Raw genomic sequence first — 21,753 nt, forward strand, 5'->3', positions numbered from 1 at the left:
GTTTTAGTCAGGATGACAAACTACTTAGCTGTCGTTTTAGTCAGGATGACAAACTACTTGGCTGTCGTTTTAGTCAGGATGACAAACTACCTGGCTGTCGTTTTAGTCAGGATGACAAACTACTTAGCTGTCGTTTTAGTCAGTGTGACAAACTACTTGGCTGTCGTTTTAGTCAGGATGACAAACTACTTGGCTGTCGTTTTAGTCAGGTGGACAAACAACTTGGCTGTCGTTTTAGTCAGGATGACAAACTACTTGGCTGTCGTTTTAGTCAGGATGACAAACTACTTGGCTGTCGTTTTAGTCAGGATGACAAACTACTTGGCTGTCGTTTTAGTCAGGATGACAAACTACTTAGCTGTCGTTTTAGTCGGGATGACAAACTACTTGGCTGTCGTTTTAGTCAGGATGACAAACTACTTAGCTGTCGTTTTAGTCGGGATGACAAACTACTTGGCTGTCGTTTTAGTCAGGATGACAAACTACTTGGCTGTCGTTTTAGTCAGGATGACAAACTATTTGGCTGTCGTTTTAGTCAGGATGACCAACTACTTGGTTGTCGTTTTCGTCAGGCCGACAAACTACTTGGCTGATGTTTAAGTAAGGATGACAAACTAGTTATTTGTCGTTTTAGTCAGGGCGACAAAACACTTGGCTGTCGTTTTATTCAGGATGACAAACTACTTGGCTGTCGTTTTAGTCGGGATGACAAACTATTTGGTTGTCGTTTTAGTCAGGGCGACAAACTACTTGGCTGTCGTTTTAGTTAGGATGACAAACTACTTGGTTGTCGTTTTAGTCAGGGCGACAAAACACTTGGCTGTCGTTTTAGTCAGGATGACAAACTACTTGGCTGTCGTTTTAGTCAGGGCGACAAACTACTTGGTTGTAGTTTTAGTCAGGATGACAAACAACTTGGCTATCGTTTTAATCAGCATGACAAACTACTTAGCTGTCGTTTTAGTCAGGGTGACAAACTACTTGGCTGTCATTTCAATCTGAATGTCGGATTGATTTATACATCTCTAATATTTGTTTATGCAGTTTGTTGGACTGCTCAAGTGCTGGTTTCGTTTAATGTCGAATTTCTTACATTTCAATCTGGACTGAAAATCTGATTGCTCACCTGTATGTTTAGACAGAATAATGGATGGCGCAGGTATCAGTTTCAAGAGATCCACGGGACTGCTGAAAGGTCGGTTTAGACAAACTGTCGGGATTACACGGGTGTCGCTTTAGTCAAAATGTTTTAGTGCTCAGGTGTCAGTTTTGGCACAGTACTCTGTCCAAGGTATCAATTATTTAGTGGAGGCTGTCGGGACCAGTGAGATTTTCCGTAGTTGCTAACAACATTTCTGTTTAAAGGTAGTACCGCGTAGGGCCGTAACGGCGTCTATCGCTGACCCAGAATATTAAATAGCATTTCTGTCGCTGTTGAACTGAATCTGCCTACCTGTGTGCCTTCATAAACATAAATGTATATTCATAAGTCTCCATTATATATGTTTTGTGAATGTTTGTATATTATATGTAAGCAAATTGTCCAACTGTTATATTCGCTTGCTCTGAAATCTCGACAAATCTAAAGCTTATTTGTCCTGTGTACAAAATTACCAATAGTGAATCTACGATGTATTTGTTGTAGCGGAAGTGGTGATTAGGTTTATACTACTTAATAGTTTTGACATTTTCCATATTGCTTCTTCCATAAACTTCCTTACTGAGGCATCTAACTGATGGAGTCTGAGCCAAAAGAACTACCATCATATTCATCACATATTGTTGGATTATCATCAAACAAACTTTCAAGTAGAGACACATAAATCTGAATGTTACCTTCCATATTTTTATACACAACGTTTCGAGGTTACTTTCATCAGGTGACGCCGCGATTCGCTGTGCAGAGTTGCGTCCCTTGGGCACGCCAGAAACCTATGATTATGGGTTCGAATCCCGGTTTGCCCCAATTATGTTTCTAGATTTGTCAGCACCATACGCGTGCTCATTGTTTCCACCGAAGTGGTAAACGTCCGAGACCTGCATCACTTCGGGCTTTCCTCCCACATTAAGCTGACACGCTGTGATATAACTGGAATACTGTTAAAAGCGGCGTTAAACCCAACTCACTCACCAAGTTAATTGTACCAATCGACCAAAGCCCTCCAGATACGTCTCCGCTGCAGATGACAATATTCCATTTCTATATTTGATCAAAATTAGCCCAGTTAGCAGTTAGAATAATAAATCTCATATCATCATTCAATGAACCATTCCAAAGTATTCCACAAACACAACTAGCTCAAAGACCATACAATCAACACGAGCCAGAGATTCCGCCCAATACGAAAACACTGTATCTACTCTGAATGCCGTATTAATTGGAATGAACAAATGATGCAGATTCAAAATACTTATTATGGATGAGCGTAACTTCCCATAAGTCACGTGACACCTTTTACATTTTATATAAATACCAATGAAACAATGTGTATGAGCAATAGATGCGGCTTGCTCGCCGAGAAGTCGTCTGTATTCCACACAGTGAATACGCCCTAGCTCATCAGATAAAACCATGGAAGGGTATTTCATATACGTGGCCAACAAACTTGATTCAATAAGATTCGGAATTGGTAAAGCAAGGAAACTATTTGATGCGTCAGAAGCAAGAACTTGGGCCTTTTGGAGAGCAGTTATAGCCGAATTTTTGGCGACTTTGCTGTTTGTATTCCTTGGATCTGCGTCCGCGGTCCTCGAGACTAATCTAGTCAAGGTAGGTGTATTAGTGTTTTCAAATATGTGTATCCGTAACAAAATGAGCCCCCTGTGACGACAGAGGGCCGACAATGAGAATCGGATGGTTGCAATGTGTGACCTGGTTGACTGTGCACCATGAAACTCCGACAACGTGGATCACTACTTATACTGACAACCACTTGTTTGACTTGCACACACTCGATTGTTTATAGGCCTTCGAGATCAATAAAAGCGCCCAAAACATAATATTACCCACAATCATAAGAAATCTCAATCAAAAGCAGAGTCCATTGTACAATTCCGACGATATCGTAAACATATGATTATGAGTCAGGTACAAACACATGCAAAGGCTAGTGAATTAGTCACCTGAAAAAACACGGGAACATATGGTACGAAAAAAGTCGAAAAGTTCGCACACTCCGTTTTCATAATTCTGTGGATTGGTAATGCAGTAGTATAACATTTTCACAACAGTTACAGTTTAATCTGTAGACTAAATGTCTAAAGAAAATATGGCAGATATGAGTAAGACAAAACTTCACATGATTTGTTTGTTGCTGATCACAGATAGTGTCACAGGCAATTACATTTATACTCAACAACAAAAGTTCTGTGAGACCAATATTTTAGTGTATTTTTCAAACAAGTAAAGTTTGGCTTTCAATATTGTAGTACATGTATGGAATCAAGTCACAAAAAACACAACTGCTACAGAAAAGCATACAAAAGACTTTTCACTTTTATACAAGCCCCATGCATTTCACTAACCAAGAATGGGTATAAAAACATGTGCATTGTTTAGCATCGTGCTGACAACAACCACTGATTCAACATTACGAAATGCCACTCCTGTCCGAAAATGAGCGTCTGCGAGCCATAGGTATGCTTGAAGCGGGATCGAGTCAACGTGATGTTGCAAGACAATTTAACGTCCACAGAAACACCATTTGGTGTTTATGGCAACGTTGGCAACAGACGAATGCAGTCAGAGACAATCCTCGGAGTGGTAGGCAACGCGTAAGCAATAATCGACAAGACAACTGGATTCGAACAACACACCTACGAAATCGATTCCAGCCCGCAACAGTGACTGCAAGAAGCATCCCTGGCCTTTGATGAATATCTTCACAAACCGTACGTCGTCGCCTGAGATGTGCAGGGATTGTCGCCAGAAGACCCGCCAGACTTCCCATTTTGACAGAAAACCACCGTCAAGCACGTCTACAGTGCTGCAGACAGCGTCTACACTGGACGAGTCTCGTTTTCACCTCAGCCACAGCGATGGACGGATTCGAGTGTACTGACGTCGAGGTGAACGTTACGTCAATCATTGTGTCATGGAAGAAGATCGGTTCGGGGGCGGCAGCGTTATGGTATGGGGTGGGATTACAGCAAGACAGAGGACCCGTTTGATAGTGGTAGAGGGAAATCTCAATGGACAGCGCTACCGCGACGAGATCATCGGCCCTGTTGTTCTACCTGTCGTATTGCTCGACTTGTTCAGGATTCTCTTCAACAAAACAACGTGAATGTCATCCCCTGGCCGGCTCGCTCCCCTGATCTCACACCAATCGAGCACATGTGGGATGAGATGGATCGGCGCCTTCGACGTCAACCACGTGTTCCACAGACACTCCAGGAACTTCGAAATTTATCACAAAAATAAATGTTTTTGACACGTTCTTAAAACGTTTGTAAAAACTGATATCACACAAACGTTTCGAAAACAATTTTAAAATGGTGTGACAAATTGCCTTGTCTCCTGAAATGACGTCGGAATGACGTCACACCATTACGTCATATTTTGTACCCGCCATACTCAGTTCAAGTTTACTCTACATCCAAATGACATTGTGCAGCAAGAACTTGATCGTCGAACTCCGATTTCTTAGGGGGTAAGTTCATTTTCAAAAGCAGTATCCGCCTATCCAAGCAGTATCTAAATGGCATTGTGAAACATTACAGTTGTTAGATTTGACCACTTTCTAAATGGCATTGTGTATTCATAGCTTTCGGCCATGGGAGCCATGCCAATTTACACTTGTCAGAGGGGTACACAAAGTACGTGATCTAGGGGTGCTGGCTGCGGTCGCTTCGGTCTAAAACCAAAATGGCGGATGACTTTGACAGCCGAACAAGAAATTCTTGACTGGATCAACGAGGAAATGAGCAAAGGTAGCTAACACCCCGTCATCCTCAGTCTGCGCCCAAATCTTCAAAGTATTTACATGCACAAAAGTTAAGCGCCACCATATTCATAGTCTCTTGATTTCACGTGTGAGAATCAGAAATACGAAATATGATGATGTATGACTGAATTAGGCTTCTATAGTTTCATGAACCCAAATTTGTCCAGATACCACAAGGAAAGCGTGCTTTACGTGTTGCTGCAGTTCCCCTACCTTATAAATAGTTAAATTTAAGTTTCAGACACGCGGTTGTATTTTTCTCCTGTGTGAGATTCCCCTTCCAATAGAGGTTGAAAATCAGCCATGGTGAGGAGAAAGTTAACGAACGCTGAAAGATGGCAAGTGATAGGCATGAAAAATGCTGGCATGTCATGCAGGGCCATTGCAAGACAAATGGGTCGTCATCACAGTGTTATCACTCGTTTGATTGTCAAACATGGTCAAACCAATGATGTCAATGACAGGCATAGGTCTCGTAGGCCAAGAAAGACCTCTAACAGAGAGGATAGACGTCATTTCAGGATAGTCAGACGATATCCATTTGCCACTTCAACAGATTTAAGACTGCAGTGGATTACCCATCAGAGACTCTCGACGATGACCGGCTGGTTATAACGCCAGAAGACCAGTAAAACGTCCTCAACTGACTGAGAGGCACATGCGGAATCGTCTGATATGGTGTCGTGCCCGTAGTCGATGGAACTTGGCCAACTGGAGAAGGATCCATTGGTCTGACGAGTGTCGAATGCTGCTACGAACTGTTGATGGTCGAATACGTGTTTGGAGGCAACGTAATACTCGTTTTGCACCAAGGAACATCCAGAAGACCTTAGCATGTGACGGGGGGTCTATCATGATATGTGGTTGTGTTTCCTTCGGCTGCAAACTTTCGCTGGTGACAAATCGTGGAAACCTGAATGGCCAACAATACCAAGATACCGTTCTTCGTCCAGTGGTAGTCCCTCATTTTTACAACCATCCTCTTCAGACCTGTTTACATGGACGACAATACTAGACCACTGATCTCGGGCACTTTGGCTTATTTGCGTCAAGAAGCTATTGCCACTCTTCCTTGGCCGGCCTGTAATCCGGATCTTAATCCGATTGAGCATCTCTGGGACATTCTTGGTCGGAAAATCAGACATCGTGATCCCCCAGTTCAAAATCTCGCTGGACTTGAAGCCGCACTTCATGAAGAATGGATCCGTTTGCCTCAGAGAAGCATTCAGCGACCTGTAATGAGTATGAGGCGTAGGGTTGAAGCTGTGGTCAATGTCCGTGGATCATACACACGTTACTGACGTTTCTGTCTTGCAATAGACTCTGCACTCCCTAGGGTTTCTATGTGACACCTGATATGGTCTGCTGATATCATGACAGTTCATGACAAAAAAAGTTTTTCAATGTTTTCTAATCCTTCAATTTCTGGTCTTCGGTAAAATTCCTTTCTGCTCATATTCTTTTGGAACACAAGATAAACTTGCTTTTGGACAACTTTTGCATCACATGAGGTTGACATATACGGCTAATAACAATCGTACATCTCGTTATAATAGTCATCATAAAGTGCCAAAAGTAACAGCTCACAAATATTGTGGGTGGTGCTTAACTTTTGTGCATGTGCATAGTCATAAATTTCATCAGCTCGTCATCGAGCCTCTTTTATGACGTTCTTCTACGTCAAGGCAACCAAGCAGTAGTTGCGCCGCCATTTTGGAAGAGTGCGCATGCGCTTCGAACTGTTGCAGCGATTAATTTGTTTTCTCTTAGCGATTCGTGTCTTGCAACGCGCCCCTAGACTACCAGTTGTCGGATTTTCATTTTAGTGGAAGCCTCGGTGTCTGAGGGGATTAGACAATAATTGTTCTGAAAGCCTAACAACTGCACCAGACACCACCCTACATAATACGTAAGGATCAAAGTGAAAACTTTAATGTGCATATGCGGAAAAACGATTCCCATATGTTCTTGAACAGACATCAAATTCACATCAACAAGAATGACTTTTACCCGTGTTGACAGCAGAGCGTAACGTGTATTAATTGCGTATTCCAGAAGTCAGTATGTGGCATATCATATTGTGTAGAGAGGGACACTGTTGTACTAAGTTGGCCAATACAAGTTGTTTCTCACGCCCTCGTAATCTTTAGGTCAGGGTTTGTTTGATCCCAAGTTCTTTTCAAACATGATATGCAGTCCATTGTTAGTAATAGGCGCATTATTAAATGTGGCATTGAAATGAAGTTCATAATGCATAAACGCCCTGGTGTAAACAACTATAAATATACATGTAGCTGCGCATAGACTTGCACAACACTTCATATTTGAATACTGTACAGAGCATTGTTTGTCTTACCAACTGCACCAGACCAGTGAAGATTCCGGGGTAGAATAGGTCTTCAGCAACCCATACTTGCCGTAAAAGACGACTATGCTTGTCGTAAAAGGCGACAAACGGGATCGGGTGGTCAGGCTCGCTGACTTGGTTGATACATGCCATCGATCCCAATTGCGTGGGTCGATGCTCATGATGTCAATCACTGGATTGTCTGGTCCAGACTCGATTATTTTACAGACCGCTGTCATATAGCTGGAATATTGCTGAGTGCGGCGTTAAACAACAAACAAACAAACTGCACCTGTCACCCACACGCACAACAGTTTTAAGATTGATACGCACGAATATTAATTTATTGTGCAGTGTGATGTGTTTGTTTGCAAACCGCTATATTTGGTAGCAAATTTAGAATATGATGTAAATAGATGTGTTAGCATACATTTGGCGTCATGTAGTTGGTAAAAGATATAGTTTTCTACAAATAATGTTTCTGCGATAGACAACAAACCCAAATACTTAACCTTGAACGACATGGGGGCTTAAAATCAGACTCTTTTTAACCAGGAGGCCTTAGAATTAGGTTCTATAAAGCGAACCGGGACTTTGATATAATGAACGGTCGCTTTAGCGTGCGGATCAAAAGTAGGATAAGTAAATAATTCTATAAGTTTTGAGACATGCCCTGACCCAGTCACCGAAATGTTATTGTGTAAATGCTGATATCCTTAAAGAGATTTATTGCACAAGCAAATCCGACGTCGAGATAATTTATGTCGTGCAGCAAGAGATGTAGAATCTATGTAAAACTGACTGTTTTTTGTTAACTCAACTCGTATTTATACCTCCGACTGAAATATGGTTCATAATAAGAGTAAAATATGACTTTGAGATCTGATATTTATCGACCTGAATCCCTAAAAACGTTTATATTGTCGGACGGGAAAACACAACATGAGATTGGGGCGATAGCCAAGTAGTTATAGTGCTCGCTCATAACGCCGAAGGCCCGGGTTCGATTCCCCACATGGGTGAAAGCCCATTTCTGGTATCCCCGACCGTTGTTATTGCTTGAATATCGCTATTCACTAAAGCATGGTAATATGTCGTAACTGTCGATGCGATACCGATACAACAGTCTATATATACTTGATTCAGAGACGACAAAACATCTGTTGAAAAATGATGAGTTAGTGAGTATGGCTTTACGCCGCTTTTAGCAATATTATACCAATATCACGGTGGGCCGGGAAAAAAACATCGAACTATTTCAAAGATATATCTACACAAAGTAGCCATGGCGAGAGTAACCATGATATATTATTTAATAAATACTTATTACCATATATTTTCTAAAAAGTCCAAAATAACAGAATTATGTGCACCAGACCAGTCTGCCGACATAGTAGGTAGTCACTCTGGTTATTCGTGATAGAGTGTTTTAACAACTATACCCTATTCACGATTTCATTTTTTATTTGTAGCAGTCTTTAACTTGGTATTCCTTTCTATGTCTGAATATTATAGAGGGACATATCAAGATAACATCTGGAGGTGTATTGTCTATTGTTGGTCATCTTCTGCCATTGTGATTTGACTATTTTTTTAAATTTCATTCTGAAAAGGTATTTAATTAATATTGCCCCACCGCCCTACTTCAACACACAATCCCACTGGGTTACTCAATATATTTTTTTTAACGTTTGTCTTTAGTTAAAAGCAGCAGAATATCTGCAAATGTACACAGCACACTCAATCAAAGTTAACATATAGTTTTTATTTTTCACAAAATCCATAAATGCGGATTATCGAGACTGGTTAATTCTCCAGCGTTGATTTATTTATATTTCCTTGCAATTACTGACTACTGAAGCAATTATACAAAATGAAAACAATATATTGTGACAAAGAGAGATGAGGCCATATGTCATTTACACAATACATGATCGGAATGGGTTTCATTCCACCTCCTAATTAGTCCAAACATATTCTCACGCGGTCTAGTTATAAATATATCACCTACTCCGAAATATATATTTCATATTAATCATGAAGTAGGTTATCTATATACATAATGTGTATGATAATAAGTTAGGATTTAAAGGAGCAGGTATGATAAGGATGCTTTTCCCCAAAAAGCAATATAAATGTATTTGTATTTTTAAGAAATAAGCTAAGCTTCTAGAGATTATTATTAAAGATATCAGATATGTTCATATGATATTACTGGGATAATCCCAGCTGCTTCACTCACTGTATTTATACACACTTCATACATCATCCCATATTGTTTGTTATATGTGTCACTATGTGAGGTGAAATGGGGTCACGTATGTAGCGCCGTGCATGCAAGCGCTTGTTCTAGTTCGGACTCATTTATAGCCCACTGAGATGCCATGCTGCAGTTTAACATGGATACCCCACTCAGACACATTATACTAACTCCGAGCCGACCAGTCCTTGTAGAAACCTCTTTATGTCGAACCCCAGGTGGGGTAACAAGTACCTTTTGGCACGGCGCGGCCGGGGTATAGAAAAACCGATCTCCCGCTCTCAAGGCAGACGCTCTATCCACAACACCCGGTCGGTCACTGACCGAGGTGAACGGGCTTCCATTCAATCAGATCAGAGGTCGAACACGATCGTTCAGCTCGTACAATTCATGGGCGGATACAGGGGGGGGGGGGGGGGGGGGGGGGGGAAAGAGAGAAGAGGGGAGAGAGGAGGGGGGGGAGGGAGATGGTGGGGGCGGGGGTGCGCGCATCCTCTTTTTATTTCGAAAACAATCTTTTTTTCTGTATAAATTCGTTTCAAATGTCACTAAAGTTGTGTATACAATTGCATGGGCGGATACAGCTTTTTTGAAAAGGGGGGGTGCACAATTAAGATCTATATATTGGTAATTGGTAATTTATACAGGGGGGGGGGGGGGAAGAGGGGGGAGAGGAGGGGAGAGGAGGGGGGGGAGGGAGATGGTGGGGGCGGGGGTGCGCGCATCCCCTTTTTATTTCGAAAACAATCTTTATTTCTGTATAAATTCGTTTCAAATGTCACTAAAGTTGTGTATACAATTGCATGGGCGGATACAGCTTTTTTGAAAAGGGGGGGTGCACAATTAAGATCTATATATTGGTAATTGGTAATTTATACAGGGGGGGGGGGGGGGGAAGAGGGGAGAGAGGAGGGGAGAGGAGGGGGGGGGGGAGGGAGATGGTGGGGGCGGGGGTGCGCGCATCCCCTTTTTATTTCGAAAACAATCTTTATTTCTGTATAAATTACCAATTACCAATATATAGATCTTTATTGTGCACCCCCCCTTTTCAAAAAAGCTGTATCCGCCCATGCAATTGTATACACAACTTTAGTGACATTTGAAACGAATTTCTGATTACGACTTTATAGTTTACACGTGTTTATATTCAGTGAAATATTTGTGTGATATAAAGAGTTTAGATAACTAGTGTTATTACTGCCATCGGGCGTTGTGTATTGTCAGTTGTGATGTGAAGAGCGAGGGACGCATTTCAAACATTATGACGATGTTTTTTTTATTGACATTTAAAAATATAGTGAAATTCATCACCAATATCATCAATAAAACACAGTTTACATTTTCTTTCACAAATAGGTATCCCATTCCATCTTCCTTTTTCAATTGGTAAGTGGTGGCATGAAGTACGAAATAAAAGTAGAGGGATAGCTTTATTTAGGGGTAGGGACGTCAGATAATTTTCTAATTCAAATTGTGGTTTCAAGAGAGAATAGACTACACTTTTTTTTTAATTTTCCACCTCAGAGCTTCAGGTTTGTTTAGCATGATCAGTTAAAATAGAGTGAGCTGTTGCTTTGAGCCAGGAAGATGAAACAGGAGACTGTGACAACCATACATAACTTAAACCAATATTGTTTAGAACATTTTGAATCCATGAAATCCAGTCATAGTTGTAAACACCTGTATTATTGATATTATATACAATGGAGCAAATGATTGAAGATATTTTGCTGGATTTATCTGTAAGTAATTTCGACCAAAAGGTTAACATACGGGTTTTAACATCAACAGATAACGGAACTCTACCTAGTTCACCGTAAAGCATGCATAAAGGGGTACTCTTTTTAACAGGTAATAATTTTCTCATGAAATATATATGTACATTTTCAATTTGTTTGAGATTAACAAAACCCCATAATTCACAACAATATAATAAAATTGGTTTTACCATTGTGTCAAAAAGATATAATTGGCATTGAATTGATAAATTAAGGTTTCGGCTTTTACGTAGTACGAAATACATGGATTTTGTAGCCTGTTGACATAGATTAGCAATGGATGCTTTAAAAGAACACTTTTTTTATCAAATATAACACCAAGATATTTGTATTCAGTGACATATTCTAAAGGAACACCATGGAGATAAATATCTTTACTCATATCATTTTTATTACCACCAAATATTATAATTTTAGTTTTATCAATATTGATAGTTAATTTCCAAATTTTGCAATATGATTCAAAATGCTTGATAGCTTTTCGGAGATTCGTTTTTGAGGCATATAAAAGAGCAAACAATTTAATAGATAAAACTAGCATGGAATGTGTTATTTCTGAGTTAATTAATAGACCTGGACAGTCTTTGGACATGAAAAATGTTTCTAAGTAATTTAGAAACAAAGAAAATAGAACAGGTGATAAGTTTTCTCCTTGTCTAACTCCTACAAGGCAAGGGAAAACATCTGATTCAATGCTATGTACCTTTACACACGATTTTATACCACTATACATGTACATGGATATTAAAATTCTGAAACATTTGCCATCTATACCCTGGCTGAACAGTTTACTCCACAAGGCAGTCCTTCTTACCTTATCGAAAGCCTTTTTAAAATCAATAAAACAACAAAATAATTGATTTTTTCTTGATTTAAATAAATCAACCAGGCATTTAAGGGTGAATATGTGATCAGTTGTAGAATACTTTTTACGGAAAGCAGTCTGCGCTTCAGATAAAATATTTTGATCTTCTATAAAATTTTGGATTCTATTACTAATAATGCTTGTAAAGAGTTTGCCAAAACAACTTAAAAGACTGATTGGTCTATAATTTTCTGGATCATATTTGTCACCTTTACCTTTATAAATAGGACGAATTATACCACTGAGCCACTGCTCTGGATAAACACCATCATCTAAAATTGTGTTAAATAACCTTACATATACAGGTAGCATAATGACTTGAGTGGTTTTAATATATTCATTAATAGTTTTATCAGGGCCACATGCTTTATTATTTTTCAAATTTGCTATGGCAATCAAAATTTCATCACGTGAAATGGCACCATTCAAAACAGAGTTACAATCTTCAATGTTTATATCAAATTGATCAGTGAGATCATCAGACTCTTCATCAGGTGCATCATTTAATTTCTGAAAATATGTAAAAAATTCCTCGAGTGGTGGTAAATCTTTATCTTTATTATCATTTCGCAACACTTTCAAAAATGATTTTAGAGTCCTCTTTACGTAATTTAAATAATTTGTCCTGTATGTCAGATCTATGAAGGTTGTGATATTTTGCCAAAGTGTTTTTGTAAGCCTTGCTTGCATTGATGAGCCTTCTTGTGTTTTGGACACTTTTATGTTTTTGAAATATTAATTTAGCCTGATTATATTCACCTCTACTGATCTTACAATCACGACTGGCGAGAATCAATTACATCATGAAATTGAGAAGCATGTCGTTTGTCCCAGCGTCGGTAGGTGCACATGGAGTCCGTGTCCTTGAGTCCTTGAGTCAGCTTCTGTCCTTGATTGACAGTTCATGTTGACGTCACACATGTTGATACTCAATGTCAAAGCACAATGGGCATCAGACAGAATAGGGTCAAAATCTAGGACACTAAAATCACATATTTTTTTCAGTAAATTCAATGAACAAATACTATAATCAACTAAGCTACAACCTTTACAAGTTGCTTTACCAATGTGTTTGTCATCACCAAAACGACCATTTATGATAAACAGATTATTATTTCTACAAATATCAATCAATCTGTAGCCATGGTTGTTTGCTCTGATGAGTGTCTATTGATGTCTATTCCAAGTGAAGAGAACAAAGATAGTACACCAGTTTCATCAAAAACATCATCAGGAATTCCAATGTAATCACAAACCGTCTGTGTAATTTCAATAAAATCTAATATAGTTCTTGTTCTTGCATTGAAGTCTCCCAGAAGTACAATTTCACACTCATTTGCATATTTATTTAAATCACTCTCAATGTCAACAAATAAGGAGATATTGAAATATGGGGAATTTTCTGGGGTAAAATATACTGCTCCAATAAGCAAGTCTTTTTCTGTTTGAAGTATATCTTTGGAAACTTTTATCCACAGGACACACTCTGTATTAGTGTGTATACATTTGATATATTTATTCAAGAATTTCTTAGCTAAAATTGCAATACCTCCTGATCTGACTCTAGAGTCTCTGTTTCTAACATACACATCATAGCAGGACACGGCCATAACTAACCACCAACACATCACAGTATAAAGCCGGAAACTGTTATCTTGAAACACGGCCTCTGATGGAGGCGGGGGGCACGGGGGGCCCAGTCGTCTAAGGCGCCGCGATTCGCTGTGCAGAGTTGCGTCCCCTGGGCACGCCAGAAACCTATGATTGTGGGTTCGAATCCCGGTTCCCCCCGATTACGTTTCTAGGTTTGTCAGCACCATACCCGTGATCGTGGGTTTCACCGAAGTGGTAAAAGTCTGAGACCTGCATCACTTCGGGATTTCCTCCCACATTAAGCTGACACGCCGCGATATAACCGGAAAACTGTTAAAAGCGGCGTTAAACCCACCTAAACTCAACTCACTCACTCACTCTGATGGAGGCCCGGCGTATAAGTTCTGGACAGAGCGTATAACCCGACGACAATCAGAAGCCTCGTGTACTGGAGGGCAGGCGTCTAATACAGGAAATGCGGTATTTAAAATAGCTCTTCACAAGAGTGAGCGAGTATGGCTTTACTTCGATTTTAGCAATATTCCAGCAATATCACGGCTGGGGACACCACAAATGGGCTTCACACATTGTACCCATGTCGGGAATCGAACCCAGGTCTTCGGCGTGACGAGCGAACGCTTTAACCACTAGGCTACTTGACCGCCCCGCTCTTCACAAGATGGCGACTGGCCGATCAGGTAGCTAGATTCTTTTACTAGCAATGACACATTTGATACAGGAACTCGTCTCAAAACCTAGATATCCCGACAAAGTGTTTATGAGTTTAATACTGCACCTTGGACAGTGCATACCACTAATACTGTTCGTGTCAAAGGGTATTTTTGTATCTTCGTGACAAAAGGGTAACGTGTAACATACATGTGGGTTTTCAATAACGTTAATCAAAGTTCCAGGGAATAGCAGTTGATCGGAGCCGAGTCTCCCTTTAACTCCATGACATCACTAAGGGTCTTTGTATCCTCGTTCAGATTTCCCAAAGCTTTGTGCTCTTTTTCTCTCCTCATTTCCATGGAAATAAGACAAATCTTCTCTACCTATTCTACCCCGGATCTTCACAGGTCGCGAACGCAATAACACGTATTTTCGACTCGGCTGCCCCACACTCTTTGGAAATAACTGATTGTGGTACAAGTTATGTGCAGTGTCCTGCATGTATTCCTAGTTTACTGCTGGCTGAGTTGGCAAATCCCCCGAGACATACAAAACAGAGCCGAGCAATAACGAGGCGAATAAGGCCGTTATCACACATTGCTTGTCAGCGAAAGTGACGAAATAATTGTGACCACCATGCGTGACCCTCGAAACCCCGGTGCATTTGTTCCCTTCGCACTTCACAGCTATTACTGAGGTCCGTGGACAAACCTGTTGTCATTCGTAAGGACGTCGTGTAAGAAAGGTCCGTGGACAAACCTATTGTCATTTGTGAGGAAGTCGTATTAGTAAGGTCCGTAGACAAGCCCACTGCCATTTATACGGAAGTCGTATTAGTAAGGTCCGTGGGCAAACCTACTGTCATTTGTAAGGAAGTCGTATTAGTAAGGTCCGTGGACAAACCTACTGTCATTTATACGGAAGTCCTATTAGTAAGGTTCGTAGACAAGCCTACTGTCATTTGTAAGGAAGGCATATTAGTAAGGTCAGTGGACAAACCTACTGTCATTCGTAAGGAAGTCGTGTTAGTAAGGTCCGTGGACAAACCTACTGTCATTCGCAAGGAAACCGTATTAGTAAGGTCCGTAGACAAGCCTATTATCATCTGACAAGCCTACTGTCATTTGTAAGGAAGTCGTATTAGTAAGGTATGTGGATAAACCTAATGCCATTTTAAGGAAGTCGTTTTAGTAAGGTCCGTGGACAAGCCTACTGTCATTTGTAAGGAAGTCGTATAAGTAAGGTCCGTGGACAAGCTTACTGTCATTTGTAAGGCAGTCGTGTTAGTAAGGTCCGTGGACACGCCTACTGTCATTTGTAAGGAAGTTGTATTAGTAAGGTCCGTGGACAAACCTACTGTCATTTGTAAGGCAGTCGTGTTAGTAAGGTCCGTAGACACGCCTACTGTCATTTGTAAGGAAGTTGTATTAATAGGGTTCGTAGACAAGCCTACTGCTATTTGTGAGGAAGTCGTATTAGTAAGGTCCGTAGACAGGCCTACTGCCATTTATACGGATGTCGTATTAGTAAGTTCCGTGGACAAACCTACTGTCATTCGTAAGGAAGTCGTTTTAGTAAGGTACGTGGACAAACCTACTTATATTTGTAAGGAAGTCGTATTAGTAAGGTCCGTGGACAAACCTACTGTCATTCGTAAGGAAGCCGCATTAGTAAGGTCCGTAGACAAGCCTATTATCATCTGACAAGCATACTGTCATTTGTAAGGAAGTCGTATTAGTATGGTCTATGGATAAACCTAATGTCATTTTAAGGAAGTCGTTTTAGTAAGGTCCGTGGACAAGCCTACTGTCATTCGTAAGGAAGCCGCATTAGTTAGGTCCGTAGACAAGCCTATTATCATCTGACAAGCCTACTGTCATTTGTAAGGAAGTCGTATTAGTATGGTCTATGGATAAACCTAATGTCATTTTAAGGAAGTCGTTTTAGTAAGGTCAGTGGACAAGCCTACTGTCATTTGTAAGGCAGTCGTATTAGTAAGGTCCGTGGACAAGCCTATTGTCATTTGTAAGGCAGTCGTGTTAGTAAGGTCCGTAGACACGCCTACTGTCATTTGTAAGGAAGTCGTGTTAGTAAGGTCAGTGGACAAGCCTACTGTCATTTGTAAGGAAGCCGTATCAGTAAGGTCCGTGGACAAGCCTACTGTCATTTGTAAGGCAGTCGTGTTAGTAAGGTCCGTAGACACGCCTACTGTCATTTGTAAGGAAGTTGTATTAGTAAGGTTCGTGGACAAGCCTACTGTCATTTGTAAGGAAGTCGTGTTAGTAAGGTATGTGGACAAGCCTACTGTCATTTGTAAGGAAGTTGTATTAGTAAGGTCTGTGGACAAACCTACTGTCATTTGTAAGGCAGTCGTGTTAGTAAGGTCCGTAGGCACGCCTACTGTCATTTGTAAGGAAGTTGTGTTAGTAAGGTCCGTAGACACGCCTACTGTCATTTGTAAGGAAGTTGTATTAGTAAGGTCCGTGGACAAACCTACTGTCATTTGTAAGGCAGTCGTGTAAGTAAGGTCTGTGGACAAACCTACTGTCATTTGTAAGGCAGTCGTGTTAGTAAGGTCCGTAGACACGCCTACTGTCATTTGTAAGGAAGTTGTGTTAGTAAGGTCCGTGGACAAACCTACTGTCATTTGTAAGGAAGCCGTATCAGTAAGGTCCGTGGACAAACTTATAGTCATTTGTAAGAAAGGCCTCGAAAAAAGAAATACTCCAAACATACGAAACTAACAAAACCTAAATAGCATGCATATCGGACAGAGCAAATGTAACATGCTACTGACTGAAAATGTTCATAAACAACTGTTATTGTACATAGATAGTTCAGATAACCATAAGATATTGAACATTTCTGTTTTCAGCGAAAGGACCAGACTAATTGTCTGATTTGATTGCGATGTGCCAGCGCTGGTAAAATCTCCCATAACCATTCAATAAATCATTCTGAAGTAGCTCACAAACACAGCCAGCTAAAAGATCATACATACAATAAGTGCGACACACACTGGTCTATACGTAAATACTGTACCTACAACGATGGCCCTATTGACTGCAGTGACCTGCAGTGTAAGCGCGAAGCCCAACAACTCCTTCGCTCCTTATGAATGAGCGTAACTGTCGCAGCGGTCACGTGACATTGGTGACCAATATAAATACTTGTCAAACACTTCGCACGAGCAATAGATGCTGCTTGCTCGCCTTGAGTCGTCTGCTCGAACACGGTGCTTGTTCTACACAATAATTACATCTTTGCTCATCGGATAATTACTATGGAGGGGTATTTCATTTACGTGGCCAACAAACTTGATTCAATAAGGTTCGGCCCTAGTTCAGGTGGAAAATTATTTGATTTGCGAGAGGTAAAAACTCTTTCATTTTGGAGAGCAGTTTCAGCCGAATTTTTGGCGACGATGATGTTTGTTTTTCTCGGATCTGCGTCTGCGATTTTCGACAGCGATAAAGTCAAGGTAGGTAGATTTATTTGTTTTTATTGTATCTAGTTGTTTACATCGTTTATAGATTACCTGGATTTCTTTGATGCCTTACCTCTATTTCTTACCTGTGCGAACAATGACAAAGGTCATTTCCAATCTTTGTGTCCCGAGAAGACATAGATCGATAATTTCCGCCATCCCGAGAAGAGCTTGCTAATCCTTCGTCATAAGCGTTTGAATAAGAAACATACAGATTCACTTCTACAATTTGCTTCACTATCGATTAGAATTGCGTTTGCGCTAAATGGTCTGGGGTTGAGGGGTTGTCTTGGGGAGACTTCCAAATTCTGTTAATAGTGGTGCTAATAGACGATGCACTGTGCGGTTAGACGTCCTGGCTCGTGTAAGAGGCACCATTTCAAGGACAAGATCACCAATAGCCGGAAATCCGACTTCCCAGGCGGTTACGCTTTGAGGAATAATTTTTGTATATACATGTATATATATATGCAGATTCTCTCTATAGTGTGTACACAGAACGATATCACTATATTCCCATGATATATTTCCCCTGGACAATTGATCCCGAAGATTTCACCGGGAGCGGTTCTGTCCGGATAATGGAGGTTTCGCTATATAATGTGGGTGTTTATAAGTATATGATAAAACACGAGTCCTCAGTTTTGGTTGAAAATGTAAAACCGCCAGCGAGGGAAAAGCCCGAGCTCAAGGTTTTACATTTGCACCCCAGACTGAGGAAGCGTATTTTATCCAACTTATGAACCGTCTAAATGCAAGAAACCCAAAAAAAGAAAACATCGACATACCTTATAGTGAAAATATACAGTGTATCGCGATATAAAAGGAATTCGCTCAAATGTGCGAGAGGTACGCCACATGCAGCAGGGACTAGCTGGAGTCATGACATGATAAATTTACAGCTTCTCAGCACTTGAGGTTGCAGGTTCGCTTCATGTCATGGAATTTCATGCAAAAGAAAATTGTGACTTTTGTTTGTTGTTTAATGCCGCACTCAGCAATATTCCAGCTATCTGGCGGTAAATAATCGAGTATGGACCAGACAATCCAGTGATTGACATCATGAGCATCAATCCACGCAATTGGGATACGATGACATGCATCAACCAAGTCACCGAGTCTGACCACCCGATCCCGTTAGTCGCCTCTTACGACAAGCGTAGTCGCCTTTCACGGCAAGCATGGGTTGCTGAAGACCTATTCTACCCCGGATCTTCACGGGTCACACTCTACTCACTAACTCTCATAGGATGTCACAGCGAGACGGATTTGTTTTAACACCCAACAGCGTAGTAGATTAGTTTCCGTTAAATTGCAATTGGTATGCACGCTCCACACAATTCCTACACGGAGGCTACTTACTACAGTCAAGTCCATTTTATTATTCGGAAGAAGAACATGAGGTTCACTGCGTCTTACATGTCATAATTATCAGTATTTATGTCCCTCAAGCATTACATAACTGAAATCTGATTTACAATTTTAATGACAATTATTTCAACGAACAACAGCGAGAGAATATCTCACGAAATTTACTATTTTTTCTTACTGACCGAAGTGTTATATTTCAAGGATTTCAGTCGGAGTATGTATGTATGTAGGTCAAAGTTACTTGTGGTGTGCTCCGATGTTCACCGGGGCTAGGGATCACTTCTCCTTAAATTTCCTTGTCAACTGGACCCACTACAAATCGGTGATGACTTCTTCGCTTTGTCAGCATAATAACCCATTAAAGTGTGTTAATTCCTTTGCAACGACAATAAGCACTCGGCCGAAGACGAAATGTGAACATTGTATTGATGTTGAATGCGTGACAGAGCCGTGAAGTGATGTCTGTTTATTGCTTAACTCCGCACTCGGCAATATCTCAGTTTTATGACGGCGGTCTGAAAAAATTCGAGCCTGGGCCAGACAATCCAGTTACTGACATCAAGAGAAGAGAGGAGCCGTGAAATGAAGAAAAGTACTTATCAGATAAACGACGGTACTTACTAAATATTTGGGCATATTCATGTTTTGGTTACTCGTCACTTTTGAAATAAACTTTTGGATTTATATTTACCATTTTTAGATTTCTATATGTTATAATTCTCCAGCTAATGTCAAGAATTATTAGACTTCATTACAAATATTGAACATTTAAAATTGAAGATTTGTTTATAAATAATATAGATATGTTTGGGTCAGGCGGTAGTGCATAGCAGAAATTAAACATACAACTATGAAAATACCTTCATGTGATAACTATGTGATAATATTAGAGGGTCATAATCGCGACAAATCATGGATTCGAACGTATCAGCGGATCCTGGCACGGCTAATGGTGTCGTTAAGCTGTGGGCGCCGTAGGCCACCCGGTTACCCTTGCTTTCACAGTCCTATTGTCGAAACCAAGTGAAAATTGAATAAACGGAACAACATGCGCGACCGAATCCAATACAGAGGTATCCTACTGTATTCATATTTCTAAGGCGTTGGGCAGAGTTGCGTCCCTTAGCCATGCAAGAATTCACTGAACATGGGTTCAAATCTCATATTTGATCTCTGAAAACGGACCGCCGAAGCAAGAACGACGTCTACCGTGTATAAATCCTCAAACATGTTTTTGAATCATCCGGCGTTGTTAAAATAAATCATAAAGTCCGGGCTCGAGTTGATTTGAAACGAGAAATACGGGACTTGCGCTGTACCTGACGTTATGATTTCGTGTTCTTGAAGCAGCTGACGGTTGTAGCGCCTGGGGCGTTACGTCAGAACACAGAATACGTAAGTGTACGTGTAACATGTCAATTATCATTGCCGATGTACGCTCTGACGCAGAATAACAAGGAGGCCATCAACACGATACCGCATACCATGGCCCCATTTCAAGACGACCGTAACACACAGGTTAACATAGATTTACGACAGTCGTAGCGATGGATACTATACAGGGGTGTTTTCGCTGGCTCAGAGCTCTTCCAGTTTGTTTTCTTGTCATATTTTGTTTTTCAGATTGTTTATGTTTAGAAATATTTGATGATGCATAATCCAAAACCATATCGTCGATACAATTTCTCCTAAAATACAAATTACATAATATAATGGATTTAAAAAATTTCAAATCATATGTGTTTAAGTACATCAAATGTTTCTATTGTAAAGGTATTTTGTCAAAGGTTATGTGGTACATGTAAACACGAAGTAATAAAGTATCAGCGGCCCCTTCGTGTTTTTATACTAATAACGCTTATAAAAATAATTTTTCAAAGGAAAAGGTTTGGCGTAATTTAAATTCATCATCGGACTTTAATAAAACCTTATGAAGCCGTGAATCGTAGCTGAACATTATCGTCTAGTCGATGTCGGATAGTAAAGGCGGATTAGTTTCGTTTGTTTGTTGTTTAACGCCGCACTCAGCAATATTCCAGCTGTATGACGACGGTCTGTAAAATAATCGAGTCTGGATCAGACAATCGAGTGATTGACATCATGAGTATCTATCCACACAATTGGGATCGATGACATGTATCAACTCAGTCAGCGAGCCTGACCACCCGATCCCGTTAGTCGCCTTTTACGACAAGAATGGGTTGCTGAAGACCTATTCTACCCCGGAATCTTAACGGGTCGCGGATTAGTACTTCGCTATGATTTCACAGCAGTTTTGATTCTATGTCAACCTCTCGCTAATCGCCCATTTGCCTCAACATCCGACCAGGCAATGTAAATTGATACATCTAATGTACAGCTACGTATTCCTGTGATCTGTTTACTATGTGTAAACAAATGCACAGTGGTGTCGTGAGCCTAATAACCGCAATAT

At 40.5% G+C, this 21,753-nt stretch overlaps 1 protein-coding gene across 2 annotated transcripts in view; it reads left to right on the top strand.

Annotated features, from left to right (window-relative positions):
* The first annotated feature begins 2,557 nt into the window (after positions 1–2,557).
* The window catches only part of LOC124139423 (aquaporin-4-like), a 65,714-nt gene continuing 46,518 nt past the window's right edge, over positions 2,558–21,753 (top strand). The window contains exon 1 of one of the 2 annotated variants that reach the window (XM_048395023.1): positions 2,558–2,770. In XM_048395023.1, coding sequence (XP_048250980.1) covers positions 2,573–2,770 — 198 coding nt within the window. In that variant the 5' untranslated portion in view covers positions 2,558–2,572. Of the gene's footprint in view, positions 2,771–17,645; positions 17,943–21,753 lie in introns of those variants that run through there. The other variant, XM_046506458.2, reaches the window with a different exon arrangement.

Source organism: Haliotis rufescens, unplaced genomic scaffold, assembly GCF_023055435.1.
Source record: "Haliotis rufescens isolate VD_foot unplaced genomic scaffold, xgHalRufe1.0.p SCAF_1, whole genome shotgun sequence".
Taxonomy (NCBI): domain Eukaryota; kingdom Metazoa; phylum Mollusca; class Gastropoda; order Lepetellida; family Haliotidae; genus Haliotis; species Haliotis rufescens.